Raw genomic sequence first — 24,456 nt, 5'->3', positions numbered from 1 at the left:
CCTGGCCGGGGAGGATTTTTTGGACGCAAATCCTTAATTATTGCCACTGTTTAACTCAACAGTATAATGGGTACTTGGTTGTTAAACGATTTTTCGCGGGGTCGTATTCCAGGGAACATAGGCTTAAGGACTTACCCGAAACGCTATACTCGTACTAGCGGCTGTACAAGAATGTAAGAATTTTTGTATATATATAAATACATAAAAAAAAACTGTCAACAGCGGGAAAGTTATTATAATTGCGTGACACTGGAGCTAATTACTGACCAACCCGCATGGCGTGGTTCGGGCCGGCGGCGCAACTATTGTAAACAAACCTGAGGAAGTGTTGGGATTGGTGGATCTTAGACCAATGGGGGAGTTCTCCTGGCACTTCTACGGACCCCCTGTGCCAGTTTAACTTGGTCACAGCATGAGGTAACTGTTTGTTGTTGTTATAGATTCAGCTACTCAGAACAAGTTCCAAGTAGCACGGACTATGGTGAACCCGTAGTGGACTTACCTGGCACAGGAGCGGGGCAAGTAGAACGGGCTATGGTGAGCCCGTAGCTTATTTATTTATTTATTTATTTATTTATTTATTTATTTATTTATGCATATACAAGAAGGTACACTGGGAATGTGAGGATAGATAACCTGGCACAGGAGCGGAGCAAGTAGCACGGGCTATGGTGAGCCCGTAGTGGCACAGGAGCGATGCTGTTGAGGTAACCACTTATGGCGCCTCTCCCAGGCTCCTGGATCTGGTAGGCGGCTGAGGGTATTTTATTCAAAATGATGTACTGTACTATTTGTAGAAATCTTAGCCAAGCATCCAAACTTTGCCTCGTGTAGATTATGCATGTTCGTAATTGTAATCTTTCCACAGTTGTCCACTAGATAGATGGGTGTGACCGGATATATGATAGACATATTAGAATTATATGTAACTACCTCATCGTAAATGTAAATTGTTTAAACATCAGGGTCCGGTACTTGAACCCCTTATGTGACCACTACTGAACACTTTTTTTTTCCATTACCTACACGATGGGTACATATGGAACCCATAATAAAGCAACAAATTCTCAGTCTTGGGGTTATGGTGATGTTAGTTTGAAAAAAGGCAAATAGACTTAATCTGTGTAAGTTAACAAACTACAGTATTTAACAAACTTGTAACGTTGATTTGGCTACATATATTAATTTGCATGCTACAACCTGACTTCCTGTATAGCCAAAATGCCGGCTCAAGCTCGGGCTGTTCCCTCTCGTGGCTTGAATACTTTCAATTAGAATTAATTAATTGCCTTTAATCATACTAGCATGCAGATCAGATTCCATCATTGTCATGGCAACATAGTCCTCATAAATATGGGGGGGGGGCCTCAGGAATAATGAGGGGACATGTGACAAGCCATTGGCTGCATGTCCCAGTCAAGGCCGTAAAAGATATACTGTAGCTGCTTTCGGACGGGTAAATTCAAGTTAAAAAAAAAATAAAAAATCTGCCAGCTTTTTGACCACCTGAGATGGTAGCCCTTGGGTTAATATCCCCCTGGTCATAATGGATCCATCCAACCACAGTTCTTATTGACTGACCAATTTAGGGGGAAGGTTTGACTGGGGTCTGTGAATTATCACCCGACACCTTCATATTTTCTTAAATGCGTCTTCTTAAAGAAGGGGTTTAGATCAATATCCTCCACATTTTTCAATATTTTAAAAATTTCATTGAGATCAGTCCTATCATGTCTGGCTTGTAGTGTTGCTAGCCCAGTGTTTAATAATTTATTATACAGTAAACTCTGGCACCAGAGGTTTACGCAGTTATATAACAACCCTCTTTTTCTTTAAAGTAGTCAGTAACTTTGACTATTCATAGAATTTAGTTTGCTGCTTATACTACAGCTTCCACTTGTCGTGTAACGTTGTGGCTGGTGGATTCTGACTCCAAGGTCCTTGTCTTTATCAATCTGCTGCAAGGTATTGTTGATTTAGTAATTGTGATGTGCATTGTTATGCCCCACATGCAAGGTCTTGCATTTTAAATATTAAAAGGCATTTGCTAGTCTTCTGACCACTTTTGCAGCTTCTGTAGGTTGCTTTGCAAAACCTCAATATCATTGTCACTTCCCACATTATCATAAATCTTAAGTGTCATCTGAAAATTTGCTGGTGTGATTTGTAATATTCTCATATAGGTCACATTGTACTTGAAAAAAAAACTAACGCTTGTACAGTGCTTGTGTTAAAACAAAATTATTAAAAAAATATAAATTATTGATGCACAGTATATGACAAAATAGGATTGGCCACAAAATGGAACCTTGTAGTACCTCCTCTCACCATATTTCTCCAGTCAGATTCATTTCTGTTTAGTATTTCTTTAGTTTGATTAAACTATTTAACTGTCTTCTGCAGCATTACAACTGAATTGATCATGGGATCATTGAATTATACATTATTAACAATGAGCATTTCATTTAATATATGTAATATTTATTATTACCTCCTGTTACAGCTTATATGAGGAATAAAGTTATTTTTCATTAATAATAATAATAATAATAATAATCATAATTCTTTATTAATGATTGTACATTTAAATTTTGTTAACATTTTACAATGCAGGTAAGCTACATCTACATTGCCTAAACCTGTAAGCTTCATCAACATGATACATGACACATGTTAGCATCGCTGTCAGTGATGCCGGTGCAGATGCAATAAGTACAGTAATGAAGATGTGATGATAATACTCTGGTAAATTCTGGTAAATTTACAATAATAATGACATGTTATAAATACTGTACCTGTATATTCACATCACATCTTTATATCTGTATGTGACTTATTCCTCCCATGTCTTAAAAGTACCTTGTACTATACATTCCATATCCAGAGGATTTTTTTTTTTTTTTTTCAAAATCATTGTTTCCTGTATCTTTATCTAAAGTACCTTATGCAATAAGTGCAGGCCACTCCAAGCAACAGCCTGTTGGACTAAGTTATCACAAGTCAAGCCTGGCCGGGCTCAGGGTGTCGAAGAACTCCCAGAACCATCTGCAGGTGTGTTCCAGGTAACAAAAAATCAACTACCCTGGTGCTTATTATATTATTATTACTGCATAGTATTACTCTCCTGTTGCTTTATATCTTGTGTTCTTATCTTAATTGATGCTTCATAAATAGTTCCTATCTTGATGAGTTCAGCCCTAGATTAGAAATTTAGTCCTAGATTAGATTATTTCATCCCTATTATTTCCTAGATTCGATTACAGTATTTAGCTATTTTGAGTGTGTATTAAAAAGAATTCTGGGGTACACGTCCAAGATTTTTCAGCTTGTACTGCTATGATGTCAAGGAAATAAACAATCAAGCTGAACTGTCCTCATCGAAGCACCTAGTTTTAGTGGCTCTCAGGTAAATCACCAACTCTGAATTAATACCATACTTTTATTTATCAATGATGTACTGCAGAATGAAAATTTGCATTGTATACTTTCTTAAAATTACTGCTGACAGTGTGTGTGAAATTACATGTAGAACAATATCCTGTCTACAAATCCTTATTGTACAATGGGTACCACTTATAACTATATGATTTTTTTATCATATGAGTTCAATTGAGAAAGGTATCCCCAGTCTTCTATGCTGATGTATATCCCAAGATAAACTGTGGACTACTTGTACATTACTATTATTATCGTTGTACAGTACACACATTCTTCTGAATAAAGATTATGATTACAAACAATATTATAAAATGTTTACAAAAATATATACAGTAATTTCTAAAACTATTAGTTCCTAAAATATTTCACACATTATACGACATCTACCACAGAAACTGCCTTTGCACACACCCCTTCAGAGTTGTTAACAATCAATAGCCAAGGCCTAGTAACTCTTAAATTCAATAGAAAGCACTAATAATGTCCTGCCATCTTTTTTGTTTATTTATTTATTTATATATACAAGAGTTCTTGCATTCTTTTACAGCCACTAGCATGCATAGCATTTCGGGCAAGTCCCAAAATTTTCACACACACATCCCTAGGAAGCAGCCAGTAGCAGCTGTCTAATTCCCGGTACCTATTTACTGCTAGGTGAACAGGCACATCAGGATAAAAGAAACTCTGCCCATTTGTTTCTGCCTCCACCAAGGATCAAACCCAGACCCTTGGGATTATGAACCCCGAGCGCTGTCCACTCAGCTGTCAGGCCCCCTCCCCCCCCCCCCCCTTATAGATTATTTCTTGTCACAGTATCCCTAAAACCCCCTCCTCATCTACCCCAACCCCAGGATACCTGACCATGATGAAGAAATCTAAATATCACTCACTGGTACCACTAAATTACTAATTTAAATGATCTTTGGGCATATTTACCAGTGTTCTAGTGTAATGTGCAATACTGTATAATGTACAGTACCATACAAAAAAATATTCCTCAGGAATAATGAGGGGACCTTTGACAAGCTGGCAGCTTCCTGTCCCCATCAAGGCCACTAGAGATGGTGGCTCTCAAGTAAATTAAGAATACAAAATCAGCAAAGCAGCTTCCATGGGACTCCCACGATCACCATCTTGACCCTGCACAGAAAGCTATCACTTTTAGAGTATGTTTATTCCTTTAGCAGCATACAGAGTAAGCTTTTAGCACCTAGGACACAGTAAAAGGACTTATCAGACATACATGACGAAGCATACACACAGTGACAACTGTAAGGAATTCACAAGCAAACAATTTACAGTATATAACTGTACTGTATATAGAGTATACAATAAGAACACTGGAATATACAGTGGAACCTCAGTTTTTGAATGCACCTTTAAAGAATTTTTTGGTTCTCGGGCTCAATTTCTTAAAAAAAAAATTGACTCGGTACTCAAGGTTTGCCTCGGTGCTCAAGTTTGTTGATACATGTATCAACTAACCGAGCGCGTGGCATATGTCAGTTTACCAGTGTCTTCCGCCTAGTAACTACTGTGCTAGAATTCTTTGTGAAGAATTTCATTGTTTTTGTGCTTTTTTGGTATCTGAACATAAAAGTTCTTATTATATATATCATGGCATGAATTCCAAGAAAGTCAGTGGTAAAGTTCAACCTAAGAAAATAGTTCTGAGGGTGATGATAGAGGAAAAACAAGAGATCATTCATAGTGAGACACTGTGATGTCTCACTACAGACAAGTATTAAAACGTAGGGAGGTCCTAGTGGTATGCCTGCATAACTTTGAGAGAGAGTACCCCAGAAATGTCATCACTGCTGTTATAATGGAAGGGGACTACCCCTTCCAAACACTAACACCTTTACTCCTTCACCCTTCCTCACTGTCTTCCATATGCCAACAAGAGTCCTGAATAAAGGTAAGATATACTTGTACATACTGTAGTACAAAATATAAGTACTAGTATTGTATGTATAAAGTGTATTTTTAAGTTAATATTTTTGGGAGTGTGTAATGGATAATTCAATTTACATTATTTCTTATGGGTAAATTTGTTTAAATATTTGAACCATTTCTGGCGACGGATTAAATTCGAAAACAGAGGTACCACTGTAGTAATAAAATGTAATACTATTAATAATAATGTAAAAAGATAATTATTTAAAGTAATATAATAATACTGTAATAATATAAATGTCATAGTAGACATAGGCATGATAATTCTCAATGATGAAAATTTTAATTTTGAACTACCAAAAACTTGAATCACTAAAGATTTGTAATATAAATTAGAAGGATTTTTAAGGTGCCATAAAATTGGTCACAAAGATATTATAATTATGACATGCATACCCTCTTAAGACAAAGCTACAACTTCAATTTAAAAGCGATTCACATTTACTGTCTTAAGAGGTACTGTATTTGAGAAAAAGAAAAGCAATGGCTCTCTTTAACAATGATTACTGGGAACATGCCCTAGCATCAGGGCTGCTCTTAGTGATCGGGCTTAATGGCCGTCATGAGATTACTTGTGTTCATTTCCTTCCCATGAAAGAATTAATTTAGTTTTAAGTCAATATTCAAATTCATTTGTAAAATATCTCGCGAAACCACTAATAAAAAGAAAATTTTTACGAAAATTATGAGTATCGGCCCTACTTGGATAACTGATAGTAACAAAATTTTTAATTTTAGTTAAGTGAGGCTTAGGTTAGCAAAGAAGCATTATTTCCAACCACTTAAGCTGTTACATCAGCATTACCAGTATGGCAATATTCAGTAGCAGAAGGTATTGATGATCCCAGTAGCATGTGGATAGCCCCATCAGTAGACACAGGGTCTAAGCAGTAAGCAGTGTCTCTAGATTGTGAAACCACAGTTATTGCACTTGGGCTTACGATTCACATAGTAGAAAGCAATGATGCCTGGGATGATGCCAAAGGGGAGGCAGCAGATGCAGCAAACCCATGACCAAAATGATGCAGTATTTTTAATCTTGCCAATCTGTTGATATACAGAAAATGAGAAAGTGTGCAATATTGATGCAGAGATTGGTAATGAGTTCAATTTTTTCCCATGAATAGCATTTATTAACCTAACAAACTACAGCAAAATCTCAACATAATATAATGAGAATAATACAAAAATTCTAAATCTCAAACAAATGCTACTTTTAAATTGACAATTTTGAGTAACATACAAAACAATTTATTTTCTGCTATGGTAGCAAAATATAAAATAATGGCAAAAAAAGGCCCAGCAGATACAGTATTAGTGTCCTGTCATTGTCGGTGTGTACATTTTTTGTCAACAACAATAATAATAATAATTGTTATTATTATTATTATGAACATAAGAGTAAATATATATACATGAACAGTGGTGAATCTGAAGGTAAGAGAAGTACTGTACAGATATATAAACCCACTAATATGTAGTGTTTTGGGGGATAACTTAAAAAAAATTATTAGAAGGATTATCTTTCTAGTGTGAATACTGAAGTATTCATTCAGAATGTAGACAGATTTTTCATCTATTATAATGTGGCTGGTCTCATATTTTAGAGGTCCCAGCGAGTCCTTTGTCTTGGTTTTACTTCTTATGTAAGCATACAAAGACTTTGGATCATTCTTAATGTTTTGAGCAAGATTTCTTTAAAAATTTCTTTTTGCTGATCTGATTTCCTATATAGCTGAATTTAATGCTCTTCGGTATATCTCAAACTCTCGACAGAGCGTCCCAATTGTACAGTTGGGTTCGTTCTTGAATCACAATCGAGAATTCTGTGTTTGAATCTCAGGCGACACAGAAATGATTGGGCACATTTCGTTTCACCTAATGCCTCTGTTCACCTAGTAGTGAGTAGGTACTCAGGAGTTAGTCAGCTTATTGTAGGGTTGCATCCTGGGCAGGGTCAGCAATTCGGCTTTTGGGGGGGAAGGGAGAACTTGAAAATAGCCAAACTTTATGAATACACTCTGGCTTCCTGTCCCCTAACATAATGAATTAAACTGGCTGCCTGTCCCCTTTTCAAGAGGGGCTTCACTTAACTGTGAAGAGCTTTTTTTCACTGCATGTGTCATTTATCCACTTTTTCTTTCTCCTTCTTGGCCTGAATTTTTTTAACAGGGTCAGTGATGACCTTCATAAAATTTTCCCATGATGCTTCCATGTCTTGATCTATTTTCTCGGTGGCATTTTGCAATCCCCTTCTCATTCTTTAAGTCTCCTCTAAGGTAGTCTAGGAAGTCATTTTCCTGGACCTTTTTATTCATTTCTATAATTGTACTGCATCATCTTGGATATAGGGGCCACATGTTGTGGCAAGTTTCATCCCTACCTGGATTTTATCGATCAATTCAATTTCTTTCTTTATTATGCACCCCATACCCATCCCATGGGCGGTGGTGTAAAGGATTACAGAGGCACATAATTGGTTCAGGAACTGATCATGCCCTTTTTTTTTTATTTATTTACTTGTATATACAAGAAGGTACATTGAGTTCATGAGAATACATAGCATTGATATGTTTACAGTCTTGCAAAGCCACTAACATGCATAGCCATTTGGGCAGGTCCTTAATCTAACATATCAGATAAGATGAAAAGGTACATTGTAGCAAAATTTTATATCAACATATAACTACAATATAAATTGACAGACGTGATTACACTGGTGAAGATATGTCTTGAGTACTAATATTGGAGAAGTGGGTAGTACAAGATACAGTGTGAGTTTGAAACAAAAGGTAGGAAACTATGATGATGAAATTAGGTACATTTTGGTTTTACTTTTGAATAAGGCATAGCTGGAGAATTTTTTAATTCATTAGGGAGCGAGTTCCATAGACTGGGTCCTTTTATTTGCATAGTGTTTGCACAGATTTAGTTTAACTCTGAAGATAACAAAGAGCTATTTATTTCTAGTGTGGTGCTCATGGGTTCTATTAACACCCATCAAGGAAAAGTTTCAGATTGAGATTACCATTTAGGAACTAGGTTTTGTACATGTAAATAGCATGTGAGAATGTGTGGAGTGTGTGTTTAGCATGTTAAGGGACTTAAACAGAGGGGCTGTGTTGTCTGAAGAGGCTTTGTTATAGTTCTAATACCAGATTTTTGCAGAGTGATAAAGGGCTTTGGGTAATTTGCAGTGGTTGAACCCCTTACACAGATATTGTAAGATAGGGATAGATAAGCCCACAGTAAAATGAGAGTATCTTTAGAATGTATCTTGTACTACCCTCTTTCCCAATATTAGTACAGTACTGTACTTAAGACATACATCTTTACCAGTGAAATCACCTCTGTCAATTTATAATGTAGTTATTTGTCGATATATAACCTTGCTACAATTTACCTTTTCATCTTGCCAGATATGTTAGATTAAGGGCCTGCCTGAAATAGTAATTTCAATTATTAATAATGCAATTATAATTAAAAAATAATCCTCATGAGTGTTAGTGGCTTTGCAAGAATGTAAAAATACCAATCTTGTGTAATTTCACCAGCCCATTGTATCTTCTTGTGAATAAATTATTTTAATTATTATTAATAGAGGAAAGCAGAGTGGGGAACATAATATCTGATTTTAGAGAGTATACCGACCATATTTTGAGACTTTTTTTTGGTCATGTGTTGTATGTGGGTGCTGCAGTTAAGTCTCTTGTCTATGTATAGGCCAAGGAACTTTCCCTCATTTTTATTGCTAATGTTAACATTGTCTATCTGAATTTGAATTTGATTAGATGATTTACTACCAAATAAACTGTAGTAGGTCTCTTCTGTGTTTAGTGTGAGTTTGTTGGTTGACATTCAAAAGTGGACTTATTTTAATTAATTATTTACAGTATTATTTACTGTCGTCTATCTTTTTCTCGTCCTATCTTCATCCTCATATCTTCTCATCCCCATGTTTCACTGATCCCAGTGATATCGAGATTCTCAATCTCAGTATATGCACACACTGCATCAAACTTATTTACTGCAGCTACAACCCAGAATTACTTGCAAGCACAAATAGAAAGACTATTAATGCATATGCTACTCAGAAGTGCTACAGTGTCTTCCCCCTTTTGGCACATTTGATAATTCCTTACAACCCAATATTACTTGAAAGCACAAATAATATGACCATTACTGCATATACAACCCAGAATTTCTATCAAAGTTAGTAAACCAAAAATTGTTTAAATAAACATATCGTCTGTTTTGTAGGTAGGCTCACCCTGCAGACGGTGCAGATTCCAGGGGGCACACCAGCAGTGGCCACCACCAATCCCACTGCTGGTTGAGGCTGCTGGAACACATTGATAACAGGTGCAGAAGGTTGCTGGGGGTATGAATCCTGTTGGGGTGTGGGCAAGTAATTTTGGGGTGGTGGTGGTGGTTGTTCATGGTGGTGGTGGTGATGGTGGTGGAACTCAGTTGCTGATGGAGGCTGAGAGGGTGGCATCATGCATAATTCATCTTCAGGTGGTGCTGATTCTTCTACTAACTGATGGTAATGAAAGATAGGAGTAAGAGTATGCCGAAAAAATTTAAAACTTGAACATTCATGTAAGGCAAATTCTTATTTTATATATAGGCAATGTATCTGTCCAACCTATTCTACAAACATTCAGAGGATTTGCTTCAGTGGCAAAACTTTGCAGGTTTTTCTATGGGTCCATTTGTGTACTCTATTATTACAGAAGCCTGTTCAAATTCAATGACCGTACAAGGCTGGGGAAGACGCTACTAGTACTGTATAAGCGTTAGTGCCATATTGGCATTCAGAATCAGTCAGAAATATGAACATAATATTAAAATCTTCATTACATATTTTCAATGCTGCCTGTTATCTCTGAGAGTAGGGAAAACAGACACAAGGTGTCATGATGGGTACATTTTATCTAAGTCACAAAATTCAGACCAGAGAAATTACATGAACCTATTGAACTTCAAAGGATGTACCCCAGGGAAGGGGGAAGGGGAGGAGATGGATGCCCTACTCTGAACATTCATGCAACACTGTATTGGAATTCTGGCTAGATCTAGTCGTGAAAATCCAGAACTAAAATTGAAGATACTGTACTGTATTAGAACAGTGACAGATCAAAGAGGACTCGAGCAAATTTTGCTCCATCCCATCTCTTAATTTCTTGTTTCCTGCTGGCATCCCAAGTATTTACTTAGGTCAGTCATGTGTTCTGTCTCATGTCGGAATTTCATGAGCTTCTGGTCCCCCATGGAATGGACCTATAAAGCTGTTTCTATGCTAAATGAATTGTGAGGCTCAGTCCCTGAGCCCATTGTGTGCCTCTGTAACCTTTTCCACTACCACCCACAAGATGGGTATGGGTTGCATAATAAATGAACTAAACTAAAAAGCTAACTACTGTTCTCCTGATAGTCACTCTACTAAAGACAAACTGACAAAGGCTCGAGAGTTGAAAGCTCTCTAACATGTACAGTATTTAATTCTTTTAAATGTGGTTTTTCTGCATTTAATTGATCAGTGATTATTGATCTGATTTAATTGATCAGTGATATATATATATATATATATATATATATATATATATATATATATAATATATATATATAATATATATATATAATATTATGCAGTAAACATTATGTAAGGATATTTCAAAGGATGTTTCACTGTGGTTATTATGCATTTTTGTCAACTTTTTTTTATCCTTGTTGCATATACTACATTATCTGAACAGTGTACTAAGTAAAAAAACAAATCCTACCTTGGAATAGGGAAATGGTGATTTGGAGTAGGGTGGAGGATCATCACTCATTTTCTTAATTAGAAGGGTGTCCTTTGAGAATGAGTGTTTTTGAGTATAGTTACTTCCTCTGTTTGGATGTGCTGCCTGTTGCTTATTTGATTCCCTTGATTGTGTTTCAGATGGCCCACTGAAGAATATTCCTAGTCTGAATGCACAATCTGCAAAAATAAATCTTATTAGAAATCTGTAGAGGTTTCTCATTGGAATAAGGAAAGAAAGCATGGTATTGGAGGTAGGTGCTACTATTACCTCCTCATGGTGCTCCCTGTGAAATTGTGGTTATGTTTCTCAAACATCTTTCTCTCTCTCTCTCTCTCTCTCTCTCTCTCTCTCTCTCTCTCTCTCTCTCTCTCTCTCTCTCTCTCTCTCTCTCTCTCTCTCTCTCTCTCTCTCTCTCTCTTTTCTCTCTCTCTTTTCTCTCTCTCTTTTCTCTCTCTTTTCTCTCTTTTCTCTCTGTCTCTCTCTCAAACTTGCATATGTGTGTGTGTGCCCACACACACACCCCACAAGAGACAATCCAAATAACTAGGAGCAAACTTAAATGTACAAAGTCACATAGAAGCAGCCCTTTACACATACAGTATCGCTCCTATGCTAGGTAAGTCCACTACTGGCTCACCATAGCCCGTACTACTTGGAACTTTTTTGTTTCAAATAGCTGAACCTAAAACAGGGACATTACCTGAATTTACCTGAGGGTTGCCATATCTCTAGTGGCCTTGATGAGGACAGGAAGCCGAGGTCGAGGTCTCCCAAATTTGTCTTGATTTTATCAAGTTGAATACTAAGTTGCAGCAATGTTTTGACATTTACTACTCCAGCAGGTAGGCAGTTCCATGGGATTAAACCCTTAAGGGTGAAAAAGCATCTCTTGTCCTTCACTTTCATTATGGCTTGTTGAGCTATACTGTTGGTCCTTGTTCATGTTACATTTGATTTTTTGAAGAAGTGGTTAGGTTTATAATTTTGAGGGTCTTCTCTGTTGTCATTTTTATGGATGGAATTTATTCTTTCTTTTCTTATTCCAATGAGAAGCCTCTACATGTTTCTAATCAGAGTTATTTCTAAGTTTGTCTTTTTCTTTACAATCTTCTAAGACTCCTCCCAGTAATTATTTTTTTTAATATGACGCCTTGAAACTAATGGTGGGTTTGACCTCTACTACCTTCTCGGTTAACTTGTCCCAACCGTCTACCACTCTGTAAACGGGAACTTTCTTGTGTATGTGTAAGAGAGAAAGAGGGAGGGGAAAAGTGGGTAAGGGAGAAGACCTGACCAAAGAGCCATAGCTCAACCCCCGCAAGCACAACTGAGTACCCAAATGAACCAGAGATTTTAGAAAGAGCTTTTTCAGTGTCAGAGTAAGAATTAAATGGAATGCATTAGGAAGTGATCTGGTGGAGACTGACTCGATACACAGTTTCAAATGGGTAGATATAGTATGATCAAATGGATATAATAGAGCCTAATAGGCTCAGGAACCTAATTGATTGACACCTTAGAGGTGGAACCAAAGACCCGAAGCTCGACCTCCCTCAAGCACAATTAGGTGAGTACATGGCCTCGCGGCTGAGTGGACAATTCTCAGGCGTCGTAGTCCTAAGAGCCCGGATTCGATTCTCCGCCGAGGCAGAAATAAATGGGCAGTTTCTTTCACATGATGCGTCTGTTCGCCTAGCAACAAATAGCAACCTGGTAGTTAAACAGATGTTATGGGCTGCATCCTGAGAATGTGTGTGTGTTAGAGAGACATATATGTATTAGACATGATAGAGAAAATAAGTCGGGACTGAGTACATTAAAAACAGACGGTTAGAAAGACGAGGTCCAAGAGCTAACATCTCGATCCTGCAGGCAGAAATAGTAAATACAAATACACTAAACAATATACACAGCATTTATTGAACCACGATACTGGAATACTGACATGAAATCTGCACCCTTGTGAAGCATTGAAAATTTGAATAAATATAGAGGTTTGCAACAGGATTGGTTCCCGAGTTAAGAGGGTTAAGCTGTGAGAATAGGCTAATGGGACTGTCTCACAACCCTATAGAAGATAGAAAAAAAGCAGAGCGGATTAGGTCACAACATTCAAGACACTGAGGGGAGTAGAGAAGGACAGCCTCTTTAAATTGAGAAAACAATATAATTGTAAGCTATAGATGCAAATGAGCTGAAGAAATGGAAGGAAATACTCGTACCCTGTACGGGTGGTCAATAAGTGGAATGCACTTAAAGAAGTTGTAGAAGCCACCTCCATCCACAACTTAAGGCGAGACTCGACAAAGAATTCGAAAATTACTATAGTTAAAATTATAACGTAACAGATACACAGCAAGGGCAGTGGGTGGGACATAAAAAAAACTCTAGCTCTCGCTCCCATTGACGCTGATATATAAGTATACACACAGTTTGGAACCCCTATACACTAGTCAATTAAGAATTAAACCATAACTCATCCCACGAAAATAAATACGAGTACAGAGGGGGAGGGAGAAAGGAAAGGCGGGCGAGTTCTATAGCACGGGAGCTGAAGCTCGATCCTAAAAGCATACGAGTGAATGCTTTCACTCATTAAAACGAATTGAACAAAGTACGCAGACAGCGATATACCAGATCCATTTTTTTTTAATATATATTTCGAGCGCTCACTAGGGGTAAGGTAGCACAGCAAGTGATTACGAGCCTTACGCAGCTGGTTACGAGGTGCCACTACTGCTTGTCCCGATTATTAGACACCAAGCAGAAGCCTTATCAGAGACTTCCTACCATTAAACTAATTTAATTTACCATGCTTTTCTTTGCTAATTTTTCCCTGCAACGACTAACGCATGACCGACAAAACAACACAATGACTGTTTTCCAGAGTTCATCGCCGCTATTCAACCAATTCACATCAAAACAACAAAAATGTTTCACGGGTTCTGTACCCGTCCAGAGCGTCTCGGTGTTGCCGCTCGACCTCACTCACAAGCACTTTGTTCCCGTACTTGAGAACGCATGTAGACAACCATTGTTATATATATCACAACAGGGAAAGAGGGGGGAAGGTCACATTTCCTACCTGGTATCAAGTTTGCTACACTGTTAATTGTGGAGAGAGATGGGGGCAGATTAGTGTTGGAAGAGATGAGTGGGAGCGTGATGGCACTTGGGCTGTTGGCAACAGGAATCTGCACCACACACTGGGCTCCCACGCTGGCTCGAGTGAGAACACCACGGACTCTCACACACGCCCAGCCGTCCCCACTCCAGGCCCTGATATATTTCATATCCATACTCGTCCGTGATTTACACGAAGCTCTATTTGAATCGGTACTCTGAACATCACGATGGGATGTCTAAAAGTACTGTTGGTGGCAGATAGAGTGGTTGTCATGATGATTGAATGATTATTGGTCTGTTGGCAACTATGTAGTCCTCGAACTAAGCATCTCACCGTCGTAATTTTGTCGAGCCATGCTCAACGAAACTTTGGAACATGAGAACTATATGAATGAACGTTTGCATTAGTCTTACTGACTTATTAGAGGCAGCGTCTATGTACAACCATTAGATGTTATTTATTTGTGTGTGAATCTTTCCAGCTTGTATTTTAAAGCTTAAAAGAGTTATAAACAGTTTAGTTTATTTATTATACACCCCATACCCATCTTGTGGGCGGTAGTGGAAAGGGTTACAGAGGCACATAATGGGCTCAGGGACTGAACCGCACAATTCATTTAGCTAAGCAAGTTACGATCCTGATGAGCTAGTTACAAAATTCAGTATAAGTCGTCCCATCAACAATGGGTTCGAGATAACAAAAGTTATAAACAGTTGTTCGAGATAACAAAACAAGTTATAAACAGTGACATAATATATTATATATATTATATAAATATATAATTATATATAATATATATATATATAATATACCCATTCTGTGGGCTGTGATGGAAAGAGTTACACACATAATCAGTTCATGAACTGAACCCCATAGTTCATTTAGCTAAGCAAGTGACATTCTTTTGAAGCTAGTTACACAGTTATTAATGTTATATATGCATACATATATATAGAATCATTTACACGCATACATGTACACATCAATAATCTTTTTACATCACAAGTGATTCAACAAGAGTTTTCGGGTTTATATATATATATTGACCACACATAATGACATTGTAATTGCCAGAATTAGGTTGGAATATCTATACCTGTGGCAGGCGGCTGCAGGTAATGAAGCTGCCAACGGTGAGCACTCCAGTTGTAAACTGTAAACATGAGCTAGGACACTGCAATACTCTATTAGTAAACGTCCTGTAATCCATTATTTTTTGGCCAAATGCTATAAGATACTCTGAGCTTTGTAACTATTTCATTCCCTCATGGAAATTAAAGAAATATTTTCGATCTCTTCCCAAAGTTTGCTAGTGCATCCTGGAATCATATCCCATGTTTTTTTGTGATTAACACTTCTGATATAGGGATGTTAGATAAACTAGTATCTAGCTCTTGCCTTAAAATCTCCCTAATCCCTCTTATTGCATAGGGTAGCAGCACTAATGTGTACGAGCTAATAAAATAAAACATCTTTATTTCATTTAATGCTTTATCATTTAATGAATAATGATTCATTTAATCTCGTTTGTTTTACATTTTTTTTATATAAACAGGCTGTAAACTTATACAATTTATATAAATTATTTCATGTTCTACTTTATGTTGATATAATTAATACCTTATGAATACCCGCTCTGCTGTGCCCTTTCATTCACTTATACATTTAGTCATGTCACCCCTAACTTTTTTTTTTTATCATCACCCCACAGTTCCTACAGCCCCGCTCTTGTGCCAGATAAGTCCACTACGGGCTCACCATAGTCCGTGCTACTTGCACTTTTGGTTCAGAGTAGCTGAATCTAAAACAACAACAACGTAACTCTTCTCCTTTCTAAAGAATGTAAATTTAGCTTTCTCTTCATGTGGAAGGTTTATAATTTCTTCTATTTGCCTCTGTAACTATATATATATATATATATTAACTCATGGTCTAACCTTTGTTCCCAACAAGCGCTTGTATATCATTTCAAAATCAAAATTTGTCCCATATGAATTTATTGTTGCGAGTTTTATGTTGATTAGATACTTTCAACACCCCAAGAGGCTTTGTAATTCCTATATATACCTTTCATTCTTGAGTACACGGCACCCCAAGTTGTGTGTGTGTGTACTCACCTAGTTGTGCTTGCGGGGGTTGAGCTCTGGCTCTTTGGTCCCGCCTCTATATATATATATATATATATATATATATATATATATGTTTCATTGAATATGACCGCATATTCTGTATTTATTATTTTCTGGTTTAGGGCTTCTATCCCTCTAACTATTTTCTTAGCATCAGGGCTTAATTGAAATAGGAGTTCTCCAAAACTCATTTTCGTACTTTTAAGGTGAAGAAAAGAAGTGATTTACTATAGAGTGTATTACACTTATTTGTATAATTTGCACGACGTTTCGAACCTCCATGGTTCATTCTCAAGTGAACAGATCTTACAATACTAGTTGATTTTATACCCGCATTAGGTCAGGTGATAATACAATGAAGGTGAAAACATGGGGGGATACATAAGGGATAAACATAGGGGCTGCAGAAGGCTTATTGGCCCATACGAGGCATCTCCTATCTAAACACAAAGATTAATCTTTGTGTTTAGATAGGAGATGCCTCGTATGGGCCAATAAGCCTTCTGCAGCCCCTATGTTTATCCCTTATGTATCCCCCCATGTTTTCACCTTCATTGTATTATCACCTGACCTAATGCGGGTATAAAATCAACTAGTATTGTAAGATCTGTTCACTTGAGAATGAACCATGGAGGTTCGAAACGTCGTGCAAATTATACAAATAAGTGTAATACACTCTATAGTAAATCACTTCTTTTCTTCACCTTAAAAGTACGAAAATGAGTTTTGGAGAACTCCTATTTCAATTAAGCCCTGATGCTAAGAAAATAGTTAGAGGGATAGAAGCCCTAAACCAGAAAATAATAAATACAGAATATGCGGTCATATTCAATGAAACATGTTTGAAAGAAAACCTGCTGCCAGTATACACCAATATATATATATATATATATATATATATATATATATATATATATATATATATATATATATATATATGTCGTACCTAGTAGCCAGAACGCACTTTTCAGCCTACTATACAATGCCCGATTTGCCTAATAAGCCAAGTTTTCCTGAATTAATATATTTTCTCTAATTTTATTGTTATGAAATGATAAAGCTACCCATTTCATTATGTATGAGGTCAATTTTTTTTTATTGGAGTTAAAATTAACGTAGATATATGACCGAACCTAACCAACCCTACCTAACCTAACCTATCTTTATAGGTTAGGTTAGGTTAGGTAGGTTAGGTAGTCGAAAAACAATTAATTCATGAAAACTTGGCTTATTAGGCAAATCGGGCCTTGCATAGTAGGCTCAGAAGTGCGTTCTGGCTACTAGGTACAACATATATATATATATATATATATATATATATATATATATATATATATATATATATATATATATATATATACTCGGCCTACTATGCAATGTCCGATTTGCCTAGTAAGCCAAGCTTTCTTGAAATTATATATTTTTCGATTTTTTTTCTTATGAAATGATAAAGCTACCCATTTCATTATGTATGAGTTAAGCTTTTTTAATTTGAGTTAAAACTAACGTAGATATGTGACCGAACCTAACTTCACCTAACCTAACATAACTAAGTCAATAATATGTGTTCTTAATATAATATAATAATTTTATTTCAAATAAACCAATTGGAAACAATATTTTGAAAATAAAGAAAATCACTCGGTCTATTAGGCGAATCGGGCCTTGCATAGTAGGCCGAGTACTGTGTTCTGGCTACTAGATACAACATAATATATATATATATATATATATATATATATATAATATTATACTGTATATATATCAGTGTGGCGATCCAGAGGGGAAATGCCTGCTGCATCCTCGGTTCCTGTCCGGAAGCGGAGGAGCTTCATAAGATCCATAACCTTTAGGCACTTTTGTATCAACCAATGTATGTCTTGTAACCTTCAAATACAATATAAACCACACAAAAATAAGGGGGTGGTAGGAGAAAAGCACACAGAAACTGTATTGGATGGGACACTAAACATTCCTTCTAATGCGTTATGCGTGGTTTACTCCGAGGCCAAATAAATAATAACAAAATAAATAATAAATAATAACACACACTAGAGGGAGCATTACCTTGTTCTAACGCCGTTGCTCTTGAAGTAGTTGTACAATGTTGCTGGTCACGTGACTATTCATGAGAGTAAAAGTGCTCATAAATAATATCATACATATCGTTGGATTAATTCAATAATTGCAGTGCAACAGTCCATATTTTGGGACAATAATACATATAAAGATTCTGATACAGGGATATTGGGTCATTAACACTGAAATACATAAACTTGTGTTAACATATGTAGCACCAACTTAATATACACCTTACTGTACTTCAACTTCATAACACGGTATAATACACATTATAATAATAAAGAACAAATTTATGACTAATTGAAACCTGGAGATGCAATATACATTTGTCTAAGAGGAACAAGTCTACGTTTTGTATCTTGAGGTTATCTTGAGATAACCTCAAGATAGTACAGTATTAACTCTGAAGGTGTCCCGAAAACACAGTAAACTTCCCGCTTAGTGCCTTCTTTTGATAATTACTTACACACTACTCTTACAACCACATTTTTCTCAGAAAGTATTGGCTAACTCATCAATTCTGTCATTCATTCGCAGTCCAATATAGAGTAGAATTGTATACACTTATAGAGTAGAAATATACCTTGTATTTCCATTCTGTTATTAATGAAAATAAACTATTGTACTAATTGTACTACAATTACTACTGACTCCATATCTTAAGTCTTTTCCTGTCATCCTTTAGTATCACTTTTTTTTTTTTTTTTGAAAGTTATCTTCAATGAACGTTCTTATTTTGTTAGCTTACTTCTTTAGTATTAAGTGTTTTACCCCTTACACCTTTAGTTATATATGTCTATTTCATGTTTTGAAGGGAAACGCTTTGCATAATAGTGGCTTCATTAGTATGTGTAACTTATGTCCCTACAATTGTGCATTATTCTTATGTTCTTTGTACATACATTCTATTGAATAAACATTAAGGTGAAATGAATAGAATTAGCATGAAATATCATGATACCATCATTAATATCTGTGTAGAAATATTTGCCTTGATGAATTTTTTTTTTTTTTTTTTTTTCATTTTTTTCAGATGCGCTCAAAGATGACAAAGCCGTAAGTCACTTGACAGGCATATAATCAGTATCTGTACATAATAAAGAGGTATATGGTAATTGGAATGAATCTCGTTTTCTACGTTTAATGCGTAGTTAATATTTCCGACAGTTGGTGATAAGCCTAGTGAGGTACCGGAGCTTTGTGTATTCTAGCAACAATAACGGTAAGTCAGCACAACGACTAGTCACTAGCTGACACTAGCTGACACTAGCTAGTGTCAGCTAGTGACTAGCTGACACTAGCTCAGTCACTAGCTGACTAGCTGACACTAGCTCAGTCACTAGCTGACTAGGGACTAGTCGTCACTAGATATTAAGATACTACAGTATTGAGAAGAAATGCTCACTGGCCTAAGTCGAGGCAAGTTTATGTATTTGTATGCGAGAAACGGTGATAAAAGATCAGAAGATACCTGTCAGCTGGACTTATAGATAAAACATATATAATGAATTAAACTTGACATTGATAAGCATATCGACACACTTGGTCATTAACCAATGAATATTAAACTTACCTAACCTAGCCCAAGCTAACTTATCTGAGCCTAACCTCACGATATATATATGAGTTTGGCAGTCTTAAACGAACTCGGTCTAAACGCCAGTGTAAGATTTGATTATATCCATTGATAGTTGATCTTGATGAATGTTGACCCATACTGACCTATACAGGCAACATTGACAAGTCTTGTCTACAAGACTTCTGGATCCTAACATTGGGATGGTCTGAAGTTTGCCCAACTGCCGGAATGTGCTTAATATAACGAAGTTACAAGTATATTTAATGTATTAAATTATTTGAATACAATAATTTAATGCATTGAAATTATTTCATTTATGGAACACGAACGGCCAGTGTTAGGATTTATTAATGCTGTCAATCCTTAATAATTTTGATCAATCAGAAAGATTAAAAAAAATGTGAAAACGAAGCATGAAAAGTTGAGAAAACACAATAATAACTTTCTCCAAACGGTATTTGTCGACATTGTAAGTGCACGTAATTTTAACACTTAAGTACATGACTAGTCGATCCTTCTCAAGATGCATTATGAAATACGAAAGTACTGAAGTAATTCAGTGGCTCTTGCCTGTCACATTTTTTGTATATTGGGACTACATAAGACAGGAATTTCCTGTCTCATTCCTTCCTTCGTGATCTCACATTGTTAATTTCTTCGTGATATACACACATACACAGGAAGTCTATATATATGGAGGGAGTACCACCTCTGGCTGTGCCAGCCAGAGGCTTAGGGCCCGCGCAGGAATATCCCTGCAAAAAAAACTGGCAGGAAGAAGGGGACCTTTAGCCTCGGAGGAAATCACACATGAACGCATTAGAAGGAATGTTTAGGTCCCCGTTACAGTTTCTGTGTGCTTTTCTCCTACCAACCCCCTTCCTATTGTGTTTTATTGTGCTTTATAAACTACATTTTTGTTTACAGTTGGTATTATACGAAAACGTATGGTAGACTTTAAGGATTGAGGAGTTACTGCTGAAAACCATAGCCTGTCATCAGCAGCAATACCATGGCGCAATACGTTCAGGTAATATTTTGTTGTTTTTAATGATATCTTTGGATATTTGATTGAGATTGCTGGCAGTACATCATTGAATTTACTTATTGTAGGTAGTGCACGCACATTATTGCAAATTTTCCACCGCCGCCATTGCGTCTGGGGGATGCATGTATAAATACTTAACTGTCTCACCACAGATGTAAATTGAAATTGAAATTGAAAATTGAAATAAGTTTATTGAGGTAAAATACACACAAAGGGATGAGGTAGCTCAAGCTATTCTCACCCCATTCAGTACAACGTGTTAATATATAAATTGCTCGGCTTAGATACTGTTATTTTGGTACAGTTCTTGAACCAGCTGTACTATTCAAGAATATTGATATATACATTAAACTGTGTAACTAGCTTATCGAGATTGTTAGATGCTTAGCTCAACCCGTCCTCGACTCAAGTCCATTACATCCAGCGGTCGACCCCACAGACGCATTCATAAATTTTTACATGCTATTCATTCAAAACTTTAATTTTCTCAAATGTAAATTAATATTATATATTAGCATATTGTACATATATAGGCATAGGTTAGGTGTTTAGGTTCTGTTGGCGATTATTTGTATTTGTAGTACGCGGGTGAAGCATTTACAGCGTTGTGGTTCCAACAAAATTCGTCAGTGAATCATTTGTTCAGCAGTTGTGAGTCGTGTGTAAACCGTTTTTTCTATCATAAGCAGGGGGTTTTGCGGGTTCATGGGATCACTTTTGGGTCTTTGTTTGGAGGACGGGCTGCTTAGCTAAATGAATTTGGGGGTTCAGTTCCTGTTGAGCTCATTTTATCATCCACGGGATAGGTACAGGATGCAAAATAAATGAACAAAATTAATTAATGTCTGAAGATTGTATATAACAAATATTTCTCATAATTATTATCAAATGTACCTCTTGTATTATATAGTATGAGAAAATAGTTTACGTGTGAACTTACTGCATTCCCAACAATGCAAATAATTTCTGGTATTTTTGTATCTATGAAATTTACGAGATATTTTCCTTTACCAATAAATGAAATGCTTTAAGACTGTGAATCTAAGCTCCTTACAGTGAGATCATTGCAGTGTATAAGTTATAGTAACGTGACTGAGAGCAAATAACCCAGTACACACACGTATGAAGTGAAAAGATATCATTATCATTATTTTCGTACGGGTTAAGTTAGCTCGTTCCTGACTTGGTGATAACATTTTATCTATAAATTTTATTGATATTGGTTACTGTGAATGGCACATCAGAGCTGTGGTGGGAAGGTTACAAAGGCATATAATGAATTGTATCTGATTGGGTCAGTTCAATTATCCGAATCTACCCGTAAATTTAGATCTGTCCAAACCTATCATATATACACCCTCTATCTGTAAAAAAAAAAAAACTGACAAATTTAATCATAAATAGCTCCAAGAAAATCAAACTTCTTGAAAATTTAATAATATATAACTCGTTTGATTAACATTTAAGTTTGGATATATCATTTGTTAGACAACATTTCACATACATTTTTTTAATGAAGCTTCTTGGAGGCCTATAATATGTATACAAGTAGTACTGTACACGCTCAAACTTTGAATTCTAAGATAATGTCCAGATAACGTTAGCCAAGACCATATTCAATATAGTGCTTGACGCCCTCCAACAAGTGCACAGTGCGACTTATACAGATAAGTTTGTATATATATTTCAACCCTTTCATTCATAATGTAATTCTAATATTTGCATGTTGTTTAGCTTATATATATATATATATATATATATATATATATATATATATATATATATATATATATAATATATATATATATATATATATATATATAATGTCGTACCTAGTAGCCAGAACTCACTTTTCAGCCTACAATGCAAGGCCCGATTTGCCAATAAGCCAAGTTTTCATGAATTAATATATTTTCTCTAATTTTTTTCTTATGAAATGATAAAGCTACCCATATCATTATGTAAGAGGTCAATTTTTTTTATTGGAGTTAAAATTAACGTAGATATATGACCGAACCTAACCTAACCTAACCTATCTTTATAGGTTAGGTTAGGTTAGGTAGCCGAAAAAGTTAGGTTAGGTTAGGTTAGGTAGGTTAGGTAGTCGAAAAGCAATTAATTCATGAAAACTTGGCTTATTAGGCAAATCGGGCCTTGCATAGTAGGCTCAGAAGTGAGTTCTGGCTACTAGGTACGACACATATATATATATATATATATATATATATATATATATATATATATATATATATATATATATATATATAAACATTGGCTGTAATGTAGTTTTCCCTTTTAAATTGTCCTGGTGAACTATTGTAGTTAACAGCAGGATGCAAAATTTCAGCCAACGATTCCTGGATTGTCCTACGAGGAGTTGACCGATGCACATGCGTCTTTTATCATCAAGGAGATAGCATCATGCCACCTTCTCCTCTCCCACAAAACAAAAAGTGCTGAGACAGAGCAACGTATCCTCCCCTGGCGGCAGTTCATGGCCAACTAGCAGACATGGTGCAATTCTCAACAGTTGCCATCCAGTACAGCCAATCCCCACCACCACCATCAAACGAACTTTCCTCCCCTTCTTATTTACCAATCTCAGGTGCCCTGGAATTTGTAGTTTATATCGCTCCGCATCTATGAGGTTTATCAGTTTCAGAGGCGAGGCTACTGTAGGGAGAGTTGCCTGCTTGCCTGCCACATCCTGCCGGCCGGCCGGCTGGCCGCGGTAGCAACAATAATGATAAACACAGCGGCTCTGTGTTACTTCCTTCGCCCTCTCTCTCTCTTCCCTGCTTGTTGCTGTTGTTGTTTTAGATTTAGCTACTCACAACGAAATGTCCATGTAGCACAGGCTATAGTGAGCCCGTAAACACACACTTTTCCCTGCTCGCATTCGTTATCGCTCTTGTTAACGTGTTCGTTCTTTCTGTCGCTCTCGCATTCGTTCTCTTTAACACTGTGTGTGTGTGTGTGTGTGTGTGTGTGTGTGTGTGTGTGTGTGTGTGTGTGTGTGTGTGTGTGTGTGTGTGTGTGTGGAGGGACAGGATCCAAGCCGGCAAGACGCCGTGCTCTACAATTACCTCGTGCTTAACAAAAAAATTCATGATCGTCAAGGTCATTCAAGTTGTATTCATTGTTTTCATTATAACGAATGAAATTTCACATATGTTTTGTAAGAAACACACACACATACTTTGCTCACTGTATGTGTGTGTGTACTCACCTAGTTGTGTTTGCGGGGGTTGAGCTCTGGCTCTTTGCTCCCGCCTCTTTGCTCCCGC

At 36.5% G+C, this 24,456-nt stretch overlaps 2 protein-coding genes across 3 annotated transcripts in view; one reads left to right on the top strand and one right to left on the bottom strand.

The window, feature by feature from the left end:
* Positions 1–2,550: 2,550 nt before the first annotated feature.
* LOC123764419 (uncharacterized) lies at positions 2,551–14,518 on the bottom strand. Of its 2 annotated transcripts, none has more exons than XM_045752269.2 (4): positions 14,290–14,518; positions 11,181–11,380; positions 9,665–9,934; positions 2,551–6,441 (listed from the first exon to the last, which is right to left on the bottom strand). In XM_045752269.2, exons 1-4 carry the CDS (start codon positions 14,501–14,503, stop codon positions 6,298–6,300), a joined length of 828 nt encoding a protein of 275 aa, XP_045608225.2. In that variant the 5' UTR covers positions 14,504–14,518; the 3' UTR covers positions 2,551–6,297. The 2 variants fall into 2 exon arrangements, with proteins under 2 accessions (XP_045608225.2, XP_045608226.1); XM_045752270.2 differs by lacking the exon at positions 14,290–14,518 and adding an exon at positions 11,915–12,627.
* Positions 14,519–19,689: 5,171 nt separating this feature from the next.
* Positions 19,690–24,456, top strand: part of LOC138358208 (uncharacterized) — a 33,631-nt gene continuing 28,864 nt past the window's right edge. Inside the window, exons 1-2 of the mRNA XM_069315716.1 lie at positions 19,690–19,764; positions 21,049–21,151. Of these exons, the coding sequence (XP_069171817.1) occupies positions 21,134–21,151 (18 nt within the window). The 5' untranslated portion in view covers positions 19,690–19,764; positions 21,049–21,133. The remainder of the gene's footprint in view (positions 19,765–21,048; positions 21,152–24,456) is intronic.

Source organism: Procambarus clarkii, chromosome 82 (assembly GCF_040958095.1).
Source record: "Procambarus clarkii isolate CNS0578487 chromosome 82, FALCON_Pclarkii_2.0, whole genome shotgun sequence".
Taxonomy (NCBI): Eukaryota; Metazoa; Arthropoda; class Malacostraca; order Decapoda; family Cambaridae; genus Procambarus; species Procambarus clarkii.
Note: the sequence above shows the minus strand (reverse complement) of the source record. Positions and strands in the feature narration are given on the sequence as shown.

Excerpts from the sequence above, each read along its gene's own strand:
- LOC123764419 (XM_045752269.2), bottom strand. The coding sequence starts at position 14,503 with ATGGATATGAAATATATCAGGGCCTGGAGTGGGGACGGCTGGGCGTGT. Across the intron at positions 11,381-14,289 it reads TGTAGCAAACTTGATACCAG|ATTGTGCATTCAGACTAGGA; the intron begins GTAGGAAATGTG and ends TTATTTTTGCAG. Across the intron at positions 6,442-9,664 it reads GAATCTGCACCGTCTGCAGG|ATTGGCAAGATTAAAAATAC; the intron begins GTGAGCCTACCT and ends GTATATCAACAG.